General features: G+C 43.1%; 2 protein-coding genes across 17 annotated transcripts in view; one reads left to right on the top strand and one right to left on the bottom strand.

The window, feature by feature from the left end:
* EIF4ENIF1 (eukaryotic translation initiation factor 4E nuclear import factor 1) overlaps positions 1-175 on the bottom strand; it is a 35,585-nt gene extending 35,410 nt beyond the window's left edge. Inside the window, exon 1 of the mRNA XM_014518125.2 lies at positions 87-175. The gene's annotated coding sequence lies outside the window, so the exon portion shown is untranslated. The remainder of the gene's footprint in view (positions 1-86) is intronic.
* A 264-nt stretch (positions 176-439) lies between these two features.
* Positions 440-12,855, top strand: part of SFI1 (SFI1 centrin binding protein) — a 51,429-nt gene continuing 39,013 nt past the window's right edge. For 5 of the 16 annotated variants that reach the window (XM_025199244.1, XM_025199245.1, XM_025199249.1 and 2 more), the window contains exons 1-8: positions 441-2,640; positions 2,744-2,834; positions 5,153-5,305; positions 6,455-6,526; positions 9,007-9,117; positions 10,580-10,674; positions 12,205-12,322; positions 12,626-12,728. In XM_025199244.1, the coding sequence (XP_025055029.1) occupies positions 1,776-2,640; positions 2,744-2,834; positions 5,153-5,305; positions 6,455-6,526; positions 9,007-9,117; positions 10,580-10,674; positions 12,205-12,322; positions 12,626-12,728 (1,608 nt within the window). In that variant the 5' untranslated portion in view covers positions 441-1,775. Of the gene's footprint in view, positions 2,835-5,152; positions 5,306-6,454; positions 6,527-9,006; positions 9,118-10,579; positions 10,675-12,165; positions 12,323-12,625; positions 12,729-12,855 lie in introns of those variants that run through there. The other 11 variants (XM_025199250.1, XM_025199253.1, XM_025199251.1 and 8 more) reach the window with 10 other exon arrangements.

The raw sequence follows: 12,855 nt of genomic DNA on the forward strand, positions 1-12,855 counted from the left end.
CGCTCCCTATTCGCCCGACTCTGTCTCTCCTCAGCCGCCGTAACCGGGGCCTTCCACCACCCGGCCCTCACCCCTTTAATACCCACTGCGCAGGCGCGGCGCGCTCGCCCCAACCCGGGCACTCTGCCGCGGTGCCTGACTGAAAAGCCCCGTGTCCGCTTCTCAGCGGGTCCCGAAGATGAGTGGCCGCCCAGCCTCTATTGTCCACAAACTTATGGATAGATGAGGGCGGAGGGAGGACTAGTGAGGACCCTTCAGGCACTCGTGTGAGGCAGCCCCGCGAAACGTGACGTCAGGACCACGTGCGTTGGCCGTGGTCGAGCTCTGTGCAGGGGGCTAGAAGTGGGGCGCAGGCCACGTGCACGGTGCTCCCTTATGAGGGGCGCGCGAAGCGGGGGCTGAGCCTCACTGTGCAGGTGCGAGGGTCACACAAGACCCCACAGAGCTCCTTCTGGCTGTTGGTCTGCCCGCGGGGGAAGGTGTTAGAGGAGTGCTGCGGTTTTCGGCTTAGTGCTTTTACGATTTAAGTCTAAGGCCCCTGGTCTATGTAACGTGTTATGCCATTAGCTGGTTAATCACACAATTAGTGTAGGCTATGTAAAGTAATTATCGCAGGATAAAAATGGCTGTCCAGCTATCAATATAGCCAATCAGCTACAAAGTTAGTGCTTGGGAATGTGTAACAACTCTATAGCTGGTTTTCATCCAGTTTTAATCTGAATATGCTGCAGGGACATAAGACTTTAAACAATCTTCAATGAAAAAGCAATCGTGCTGTCTTAGTTTCATTGCGTTCAGTTTCTGCCCTTGACATCACTGGTTGTAGGAAGTTTTGCTTAATTGCTTTGCATACTCATGAAAGCACTGAGGTGGTGCATTATGCACAGGGATTTGGGATTTGTGTGTAGACTCCGAGATCTGCCAGACACAGTCCGTAGTCAGTTTCTGCTGGTGTCTGTGTGGTTGTTTCAATATGACTGCATTAGAGGAATAAAACATTTCCTGTTTTCCTCAACAGAAATGTTTGTCTAAGCAAATGAAAAGGTGTCAGAGGCACATATCTGATTCTGTTGTTAAATCAGTTGGTGTAGGTCTTTAATCCACAGCTTAATTTTGAAACCAAGGGTTTGTTTAAATGCTTTATTAGAAAATTATTGGAATTTTGTTTTACTAATGCAAAATTTTAAAATATGTCTCCTTAAAATCAGTCCAAAATGAGGTGCTTCCCTTCTCAGCTAAGTGAGAGCTGGCATATCTGTATAACATCATTAGGAAAAGATAGATACAAGGAATTGTATTGCTTCATATTCTTTACCCTCAGACTCCTTGTGCATCTTATTTACTATTAAAAAGAAACAGAGACAGTTTCCAATGAAACTCCAGAATAAATTTAATGGACCCTACGAGAGGCCTTGATTCTGCAGTGAATTCCAGGCAGGTGGAAGCCTGTACCATGTAAGGCCCATGTAATCTTGCCCTTCCTTCAGAGCAGGAAGTTTATTATAGAAAGTAATTAGTAACAAGTATAGGGAAGGAATTTGCAGGATGGGCCCAGAATCAATACTTTTACCTTGTTCCGTTAGAGACTGACAAACAAATTACCCATGTTAAATAATGCACTAGACACAGGCACTTTGAGTGAACTCTGACACAATATTCTTTAAAAAGAGCAGTTCAACTTGAATTGCCTGTAACTAATGACTCAACACATGCCCATGGATTTTTTTTATTTTTTATTTTTTTGCCCATAGATTTTACTTTTGGTTTTAAAGGAGATGAACGTGTCAAGAATTCATGCACTGGAGCCCTACCGTGTTCCTAAAGGAGCTCAAGAGCTCATTTCCCAATGGGGAGGTGCAGCTGAGGGCTGGAGATGTTTGGCTCAAGGTCAAGAAGGGCTGAGGCTGCTGATCAGGTTCAGCTGCCCTTGGCAAATAACGAAACAGCCTGTCCTCCTCATCCCAGACCCAGCCAGGCGGGGGAGCCGAGGGCAGGCTCCGGGGCTCCTGCTCCCATCCTCGCTGCGGCCTGGGAGGGACGAGGCGCGCGGCGCCGGCCTGGAGCAGCCGCAGCAGCAGCGCCTCGTGCAATTCTCCTCCCAGGCGCTAGGGGGCGCTGGGACCCGCCTGGGCCGGAAGCGCGCGGCCAGGCCCCGCTGTTCTCCATGGCGACGGGCGCGCGGAAGGCTCCGGTCAGTGCGGGGCGCGGGGGCCCTGAGGGGAGGCGCTGCCCTCAGGCCGGGGCCTGGGCCTGCCTCCGCTTCCGTGAACCCCGTCCCTTCGGTCACTGCGTGGCACAGCTGGGCTTGGGGGTCTTCCCGCCGCCGCCCCGCCTCCGGGACCCGCACGCAGTGCTCCGTCCTGCGGGGCAGGGGCCACCTGGGCTGCTGGTGCCCTGAGGAGAGAAGGCGGCAGCTCCTGGAAGCAGACAGACCCCCTCAGGCTTCCCTGGCTCAGCTCTTGATGCGGGTGTCTCTCGGTAGCAAACGCCAGGCTCGTGCACCACGGGCATTACACACCCCTCGTTGTCTCAGAGTTGAGCTCTTTGGCCCTGGTGATGGCACGGGCCAGCGGCAGCCCGGTGGCACCGACACCCACAGATGGCTGCAGGGGTTGGCAGTTCCCTGCGCTCACGCAGCAGGTTGCTGATCCGAGCACAGTGGGGGGCACTGATGGGGCGCGTTGTGTGCTCAACTCACAGTCACCACGAATGTCTCAAACCAGTGCTTGTCTGTTGTCTGAAGGCCGCGCACCAGAGTCCAGTGGCAAAAAGAGAGGGGTGCTGGTTTACAGAAGAGCCTGGCTATTGGGCAGGATGGAGAAGTCCAGGGGCAGGTGAGGACTGTCACACGGAGGCTGTGCTGCTCTTTTGCTTTTATCTCCAGTTGGGTCCCTGGGACTAGAAAAACATTAAAAAGGTTATTGTGCGCTCTGGTGTGAAGGGGCAGTCTTATACAAATCTATTCAGAGGTTTTCCCACTTTATCTAGGAGGAAGTACTTAAAGTTTGGTTTTTTTTCTGGCTATACTATAGCATAAAGTCATAAACCTTATTAGTGTAAAAAAGAGGAAGGATGATCTCAATGCTAAGGCCCTGTACTGGGGCTCAGGTGACTTGGATTCAATTCTTGACTCTGCCATCTGCTTCCTGTGTGATCCTAGGCAAGTCACACGTATGTCTGTGTCCTCTATAAAATTAGGAGCATGATACTTTCTGCTGCCCTTACTCTTTTTGCTTGTTCAGGCTGTGAGCTCTTTGGGGCCTGGACTGTCCTTCTCCATGTATGTGTACAGCATCTGTCACAAAGGGGCCTTGATCTTCAGTTACTACTCTATTCCAAGCCATATGGTGAATACTTCACCGAGACAGTATTTACACACTTTCATCACTAATACAAACCATTTAAATTTCTCCATTTAGTTCTCTTCATGACATCTCTAATTATTGCTAGCAATAATCCTTTTGCATGGCTTTTTTTCCATATCTAAATTGTGTTAAATTTGGGTTCAAGTTAACTTCCTTTTTTGTCCCAAAGCTGTATAGGGAACTGTACACCTGACATGTAAAAGTTGAAATGCATTTGCATAATTTTAAGAGCAACTGAAACAGTTTTTTTTTCCAAAAACACTTGGAGAGTTATCATGGTGACTGCTGCAGCTGTGCATATTGGCATGCACTGAACTCTCCTGCTTGCCAGATGGGGCCCTGTTATTTTACAAAATATTAGAAGAGTCTTCTACATGAAAAGAAACTCTCACAAAACACCAGGCTTGTTTTGTTTGTTAGCTTTGGTCTCTGTTCTTGCAACTTGGGAGATCCAAACAGTGACACTTGCAGTTCTGCCCCTCTGAAATTTTGACTGCAATGGTCTGTGATTATTAGAACTTCAGGTAAACTGTCCTTTGTGAGTTAATGGGAGTTTTGCCATTAACTTCAATGAAACTAGGATTTCTTTCCTGAGGTGTTCAGTGGATTGAGATTTTCAGATGCTATTGCACCCCTTGCTGGGGAGCTCAGGGTTGTGTTTATGCTTCCAACATATAACACTGGAGGGTGGTGGCAGTGTTTGCTTCTGGGTCGCAGGCTTGGGTGCAACTGGTTCTGCAAGTTTTAAATTGGCTTAAATTACGTTTTTTCAGAAAGTTACCAAGGCAAAATAAAGGTAGAACTCATTGCACCATTTTTAAAGTTGCTTCAGAGTAGAACTGTACTTCAATAAAAGCTGCATAATGGAAAATAAAATCTTTGCCTAGTTCTGTTTGGATTTTTTTAAATAGAGAAAGGAAGTTATTTGTTTTTTTAAGAGAAAAATCAGTGTTCTTAATTATATGTGCACAAGCTGATAATATGAAGATGGAGTATTTCTTGCTCTTCTGTTGAGCACTGAAAATACTTGCAGTTCAGTTTTCTAGTCCAGTGTTTCTCAACCCGTGGGTCACAACCCAAAAGTGGGTCGCAAGAATATGAAAGGGTCATGAACAAACTTAAAAAATGGATTCTCCCTTAAAGGAAAAAAACATGGGAAACTGTGGCTTTTCCCTTGCAGGCTGACAGAGTTCCAGCCTGTGAGGGGCTGCTTGGACCCCCCCTGCCCTGCACACGGGGGCAGTGGGTTGGGGGTGAGGGGCACTGGGTCGGGACTGGCTGTCAATGTTTTACAAATGGGTCCTGGTACAAAAAAGGTTGAGAACCACAGCTCTAGTCTTTCAGGAAGTCTTTCAACAAAAATGTGCAAGAAAATTCTTGATATACTATATTAGAATCATAAGAAGAAAACACACAAAATTGCATATTCATGTCTTTTTAAATAAAAAAGAAACAGAATAAGTACAAGACCATTGTTTTTCCTTTCCATGTTGCCTTAAAAGGGAGTGGAAATGTAAGTGGAGATGATTGCTTTTGGTCTCCTGTGTTCCAGTCTTTGTGTGTGTTGGTATTTCTTGGGGAATGACCCAGAAAACTCAAGTGAGAGTTAATTTACAGAGCATTAATAGAATCAAATGGAACTTTTTAATATGCTATTTGTAGACATTAACTTGATACGTAATTTTATTTTAATACTTGATTATGGGACAAGGTCATAGAGACACTAGCATCTGTTAATAGTCAATGTGAATGAGCTAGTACTATTCCTCTTCCTCTTTCCTTTTAAGCTTAAAATGGCGAACTCCTCAGAGCCATCCAGTTGGACGGACCGTTGCTCCCCGGCATGCAGGCAATTGGTGTCGGATTGGGAGTGGCCATATTCCCTATCGGGTTACATATACCTGGAATCGAGGGGGCAGGTTAAAAGAACTTCGTATCAGGTGAAAGTTGTGCTTTCTGTATTTGTGGCGTTTTGTTTTTTAATCTTGGCATTTTTTTTGAGCAGGGAATCTGGGATCAGAAGACTGGGATTCTCATAACAAATATTCCATTAATTTGTTTAGCAATCTTGGGAGAGTTGCTTAACCTCTCTGTCAATTTCTGGTTAAAAGGGGCCAGCACTACCCGGTTCATAAAAGTGCTTTGGGATTCTCAGGGGTAAGGTACTAGTTAAATAAATAAATAACAAACATTATTAGGAGTGTCGTTAGCATGACCCCTTCTGGATAGCTCTGCAAGGAGTTTGATGACATATGGTTTTTCTTCCTGTGGGAAACTAGATTATAAGTAGCGAAAAGTACACACAACTAAGAATATAATTAAAAGAATCTAATTGTGCATTTTGGGTACATCTATGTGGCACAGTGCAGCATGGGTTTTAGAAAACTTGAACTAGCTTGGGATGTGCTGGCTTTTGCATCTGTATGCAGTACAGCTACATTGGCATGATAATAACTTATGTTTCTCAACTGAGTTTATTAGTCTAGTGCTACACTAATTTAGGTCTGCTTGGGAGCTAGCACATGGAGAACTAGCTGTGTTGCACTGCCTTGCACCATATACACATAGCTTTCATTTCTGTGATCTCAGCCGACTTCTACAAACAGTTTGCCTGCTTGCCCCTGAGCTATCAAAGCAGGCATCTTAGACTATCAGGTTCATTATAATTTTTTTTTTATTTTGCTGTTTAAAAGCTGTTTTCCTGAAGGAAACTCTTAAGTTGTAATATGCTTCTTTCTTTATTCTTTTATTTTTTCACTCCATACATTTGCTGTAAGCATCATGACTAAGAAGGAATTGAAAATGTCTTACAAGACAAGATTGAATGAGCATGCTGGGATGTACAAAGTGTTAATCCTCACTGAATCACCGGGAGGAATCCAAATTAAGCAACTGTTGTTGCTGTCTAATATCATTGCGTGTAAATCAGTCCCATGTGTATTGAGATCTGGAGAATTGAGGCCTTTTTAGTCATTTGTATTCGAGTTTGATAGGCTTCTGAATCTCCATCTGTAAGGCAGTTAGTTAGAAATTTAATAGAACCATGGGTTTAAAATCAGAAAAGCAAATAAACTTTGTTTACATTTCAGACACCTGGCCAGAAAGTTCCTCTACTTGTGGGTGAAAAAGACATTTGGACAAGTTCTTCCTTCCAAAGCCAGGTAGTACAGTTCTGAGTAGAAAGCATTCTACCTCGATATGGAGGAGCATTTGTAGGGCTTTGCAGGAACATCCATAAATGGCTTTTAAGGCTACTTGAAATCTGTCTTTGTAATATCATTCTCATCCATATTCCTAGCTAATCATAGCCAAATTTGGCTTCTCTGTAAATTTAGAGAAGCCTTAATGGTGGGTAGGTTGCATTCGCAGCAACAAACCTGAGAAGAATTGTTTTTTTTCATTTTCACTTTAAAATTGTAGTAATATAGATAGTAGAAGTGGGAAAAGACCTGTTGCCACAGAGTTCAAATGGCCCTGCAACATGTACGATTGTCCTTAAATTTGTATTCAATAGCATTTGCATACATCTCTTTGGCATAGCTGCAGTAATAGAGTTTCTTCAGTTTAGTTTTAAATTGGATGCTCCAAATCAACACCCCTCTCACCCTTTTACATTGTCGTTTGTGTGTCCACTGTGGCTTTGCTTCTCTCTAAGGTCCTAATCCAATTCCCACAGAAGTCAGTGGAAAGGCTTGTATTAATTTCATTGTGAACTAGATCAAGCCCTAAGTCACCCCAGATGATTCCACTGAGGAGCACAGGTTGTTACCTGGGCTGTATTAGGTGGCAAGCAAGAATAATTTTGTGAACCAGAGTAACTCTCTACCCATTGTACAAACCAGATCTGCATTATTTGCTTTAGCAATATGTAGATAGTGTCCAAGAAGTTTTGCAGAATGAGTAGCAATGCTATTAGAAATTTCCTGGAGCTCAGCTAGCTAAATTTTAAAGCAACAAATAATATATTTCAAAATAAAGGAGAGATTCCTGAATTCCATGTTATTTTGGTTTCTTAATTTTCCTGTTAATTCTTGCGTAGTGTTGAAGTGATGTAGCTATGATGGCCCATGAAGTATGCAAGGATTTTTGTGGGTGATGTCTTTTATTGGACCAACTGCATGATTGGGATAGGGTTAAATGTAGTCTTGAGACCTGAGGAAGGGTACTCTGGTACCTGTGGAAAACTTGTTTAAACTGTATCTCAGCATGCAGTTGGTTCAATAACATATATCATACCAAAAAATTCTCACCTGTTGACTTTTAATAATTCGACAGTTTCAAAGAATAATTTGTGATTCTCTTGTTTGCTTGTTTTTTCTCTGCTTGAGTGCTTGGAATGGCTTAGCAACTTGATTTGATGGGGTAGGTAGTTTTGAGTTGTACAATATATGCACAGATGCTTGTAGAAGGGTTTGCAGTGTAGGAGGGCTGGTATTTTGAGTCTGAACTTGCAGTCCTCATACCTCTGAGCATCCTCATTAATTTGGGAATGTTCATGTGAATTAAGGCTGCAAGATTGGGCCTGTAGTTTGCTTACTGCCTTGTTTGCTTGCTTTTCTGTGACGAATACAAACAAGTAAGAAACGCCTACAAATGCAGTATTTCATAGTTCCATCTAATGACATTTAAAGGGCGGGGTTTGTTGGATTGTTTGTTCGGTTTTTTTGCAATATGAGCTGTGCCATCTTGGCCAAATGATTGTTTTCACAGATTAGTAGTACAGAGGAAAGATGACTGGTTTAAATGAAATCAGAATTATGGTGCCAGAGAAAGAGACAGTAGGTGTATTACCTGATGCAGAGAATATTGTGCTGGAGTTCCTAATCCAAGTCCCAGTTCTCTAGTTCAGTTTAAAACCTCCTCCCATGTGAGTTTGTATTAGTTCAGTTTAATTTTGAATGTTTATGTCACATACCTCCAGGCTTTGTTGGATGCACAAATTGCATCTAAAAGACTGGGACCGCTGCTGCTTGTGCTAAAATAGGAAGTTAACAAATACAGAGGCAGTATATACTTCATAAACCTCTTATATATTTCACAACTAGAGAGGAATACCCATCTACGTTGTTAGTGAGGGTTATATGCAACTCAAAATGTTTGAAAATCTCAATCAATTTTCAATGCTTGTCTTAAAATCAGGATGATTTAAATTCAGCACGACTTCTAAGAGTAAATAGAGATTTTAAGATGATATATACTTTTTTTAAAGATAAAGCAGTTTAAAATATTCATGCAAATCAATGTAGAATGAGGTGAATTAGATGTGGAAATGTCACCATTTAGCTGTGGGTTTAGTGACTAGAGCAGAGATTGAAAGGTCAGGAAATGTTCCCAGGTCTACCATCAAACGACTCCATGATCTTGGGCTAGTTATTTAAACTGTCTTTCTTTTTGCTCAACTTTACAAGAGCTGCTGTATTTACACAGATTATGTAAGATTTAACTAGGTGTTTCTTTTGGCACTTCCAGATTCTCGGGTGAAATTTGGGATAGAATGATTATGTTTTGTCATGCATTCAGAGACTCTTAGGTTAAGCAAACAAGACTGGAAAAAGAAATGCAGTTTCTTTAAAATGCATCTGCTATTATCTCAGAAATCATTATAAATCTTCCCCATCCTCAACATCTTTCAAATCTCTAGATGCCATTATGACCAGAAGATTCTGCAAAAAACTTTCAGAGAGTGGAAGGAGGAATGGTGGATTGTTTGCAGAGAGTGGAAGCTCAGCATCAGAGCTGACTGCCATTACAGGTTTGTGAAATGATCACTGTGTTCATAGCTAGGTTCAGAGGGGTATATGTATTAGTACGTATCTACCTGGGCAGGATTGCATGGTTGGGAAAGACCAATTATAATGCCTCTGTCATGTCTTTTTGCAGTTTTTCTTTCCTGTCTTTTTCTAATCTCTGACCCATTTATCCAACAGCAGCACACTTTTCTTTTCCTTTTTTTATGTTTTGCCCTAAGATGGGGTCATATTGTACAGCTCAGGTGTCATGAGGGTTCAGCTTGGCTAGCAGAAATTGAATTTCCTGATTTTTAGCAACATATAATTGTTCAGAAAGGTCTGAGTTACATTCAGACTAAGAATTCCACTTGTCCTTCAAGTGATCCCATGCTGTTGGCTTATGCTGTTGGGGTCAAAGCAGACTAACCACCATGCCTCTTGCCTGCTTCTTATACACTGAGGTATGGGAACTTGGTCTCTCTCTCTCTGACTGGTTCTCCATCCAGGTTATATGCCAGGTTGGAACAGATTCTGGAAGCACAATCAGTGAAAAAGGCATTCTAGATCAGTAGGAACCAAACTTTTCATCAGGCATGATAAAATGAAACCCTTGAGTGCCACTTCAGTCCCTTTCACTACCTGCTCTGCTGCTCTGCTGTCTGCTTCTTGCCTGATCTGCCATGTGTGAGAGAGAGGCTGCCTGTTCCACATGCAGTACTCATGTTGCAGGTTGGCCACTCCATTCTATATTATTCTCTTGTTCATATTGCTGCGTGATGGGACCTGGGAATAAAATGAAGTTGCTTTTTCATGGGACTTTTATGGATCCCAAGCCAACCTGTAATCTGTTTGTACTTTACCTCACTTTATGGTAATCTAATAGTCCTTTGTACACTTCTCCCTTCCTCTCAAGGTTTTCCTGACAACTGTTCAAAGGAACCAAGGGATTTCATTATTCCTCATCTTGTCTCAGAGACGAGGACTGAGTTCAGCCCCATTTTTAACAGACTTTCTTCATAGAGGCCTTTTTCAGGCAGAGAAACCCTTTAGAATCCCATCCTTGTTGCCTTCTCAGTGCAGGCTATTGTTCTCATTAAAGTGAGAATAAAACACAGATGACCGTCTAGTCCCCACAGACTTACTAAAAGAGTCTCTCTGTAAAGGTGCTCCCTTTCCAAAAGGGGTTAGATCAAGCAGAAATCCTGAATGGATCCAAGACCTTCTCCCATTATATTTTGACGAGTCAAAATGTCTGTATCCTGTTCTGTAAAATGCTTCCCTTCCAGAATATGAATCTACGATCCTGAATACAAGTCCTCAGTGTGAATGCCCAGTATCCTGCATGATAGGAGTCTTGCTGAATGATACGAGTCTCCCTTGGTCATGACATATTTTACCAAACCAAGTGAGGGTGGCTGTGCTATATAGAAACTGGTGTGTTTGGGTGAAGGCTTATGGCAATGTTTTTCTTTCTTTCCTGTTCAGATATTTCTTATACAATCTAGTGTTTAAGACCTGGAAGGTTTATGTATGCCAGCAGCGAGAGAAGAAGAGCAAGTATCATGTTGCAGAGTCTCATGGTAAGTGTGGAAAAGAAGAGTAGCACTGTTCACTGGCACAGAACAAAGATTTTGTGCACACTGGCCAGAATAGTCATTTTTACATCACTTTCATGGAGTATCCTGTTGTAACCCCCACTTTTGATGTTAAAGCTTTAGAATTTGTCACACTGAAGATCAGAGGGCTCTGTGCAAGGCTTTGAAATACTAATACCACAGAGCCAATTTAAGGTGGACCATTTTGTTTTCAAAGAAAAATAATGTCTCATTAATTAGTCAGATTGCAAAAGAAATGACCCCTTTTAAGCCTATATTCACAAGATCCTGGACATCTGTTTGTAGGAAGACTTTTGTTGTTGAAGGTTTCTGTTTATTTTTATAAAAGAAATAAAATACAAAACAGCATAAAATCAAGGAGTGTGCATGTGTGGGAGGGGTGAGTGAACATGTGGTTTGGATCAGAGACATAGCTAGCTCTTCCAGTGCCCAGGGCAGAGATAGGGGGGTGGGGGCGTGGTGTTATGCTGACTAGTGGAGAACTGGGGGAGGGGGAGATTCTTACCTGCCTGGTTGTCTTTATTCCAGCAACAGCTGTTGTTGTGGCTGCTATTGCAGCAGTATGGGCTTGGGCACCTGCTGCTGCTGGGGGACAGGCAGCAGTGCAGGCTTCTTGGGGGCTGTTCTTGGTACCTAGTACTTCCCTCGCCCCTTCAGGTACAAGCATGTTCCTCCTGTGGCAAAGCCTGTAATGACACCTGTCTACCCCCTCAGATACACTACTAGCCATGGGGTATGCTTGTTTAGTTCCTATGGCCAAGCTGCCCTTGTAGTGATAAAGACTTCTGGGGGAGGGCAGTCCATTGGCACCTGCTGTAAATCAGTGACTGAAGCTGGTGTTCCACTTGCTGCCCCCTCTCCCTGCTTCCCAGTTATGCTGCTGGTTTGGATTGTTTCTCATTAACAACTCTCTGCCTCAACAACATCAGTCTTTATATATGAGTAGTGTGAAAGGTAGTGTGTCCTTGTGGATAGAGCACTGGGATTTGGGAAACTTGTATTCTGTTCTTGGCTCTGCTGCTGGATGAACCTGAACAAATAATTCCTTTGTGCCTCGCTTTTCACTTTCTAATAACTTTTGCTGAAGGGCTGCATAAGGTGCTAAATCTTTTCCAATAAACCAGTTACACTAAACTAATGCAATAGAAATAATAATAATTATTGAATATTATCAGCACATGTATGTGAAGCCCACAGGGATCTTAAAGCTTGAACAAAGTAATTAACCTAGCATATTCTGTGTATATTTTGATGGTTATAACCTCTGCAATACCAATAGATTCTTATCTTGAACAAAGCTTAGTGAGCCAACAGCCATCTTGCAGAGCAGTCTTGGCTTTTGGACCACCTGCACTTCTAGGCTTTCCTACCAAGTGGCACTGTGAGGCTGGTGGGATGGAAGGTTGAGCTGGAGTGTCGATGTGGATTTGTTACAGAATTGCCAAATCTTCATAGGATGTCTTTTAAAAGTGATGTAATCATTGCTGTATGCAGCAGAGAAGCAGAAGTTACGCTGGACATGGCGGTGTTGGCTGATCTACGTTGATGTTCGCAGGACCAAGCATAGCATGCAATCTAAGGCCCTGGCATTCAGTGAAAGGAGCACTCTGCGGTGAGAATGGATTTGAAAGAATCGTTTATTAACCATAAGTGCAGAGCTTCCATCTCTCTATCACATGATCTTCTGCACTGAATATTGTTGACTGATCGTTATGAGTTGGTTTTTTTTTGTCTCTACTCCTCCTCCCTATATACTTTGAAGTGAAAAGGCTCCATAAGACTCAAGCTGGCAGGCAGTACCTCATTGCTGATATGTCTAGGTAGAGTCAGAGAGCCCCTTGCTTTCCTGATAAGAGGAGACTAGGTCCCTGTACCAAACTGCATGTTTTGAATGTGTCCTAAATGTTTTTGGTAGCGTGCCATGGAGAATGTGGACAAGGCGACTGCTTCAGAATTGTGCCAGCCGTGAGATGGATGCCCTGGCTTTGCAACACTGGGCACTGAGTCTTCAGTTTCGGGTAAATCCTACAAACACTGACTTTTTATAACTAGGGACGTACTCACAGTTTCATAGTTGGTAGGGTCGGAAGGGACCTGAGCAGATCATCAAGTCCGACCCCCTGCCATGGGCAGGAAAGGATGCCG

The sequence above is a fragment of the Alligator sinensis genome, unplaced genomic scaffold (assembly GCF_000455745.1).
Source record: "Alligator sinensis unplaced genomic scaffold, ASM45574v1 scaffold505_1, whole genome shotgun sequence".
Taxonomy (NCBI): domain Eukaryota; kingdom Metazoa; phylum Chordata; order Crocodylia; family Alligatoridae; genus Alligator; species Alligator sinensis.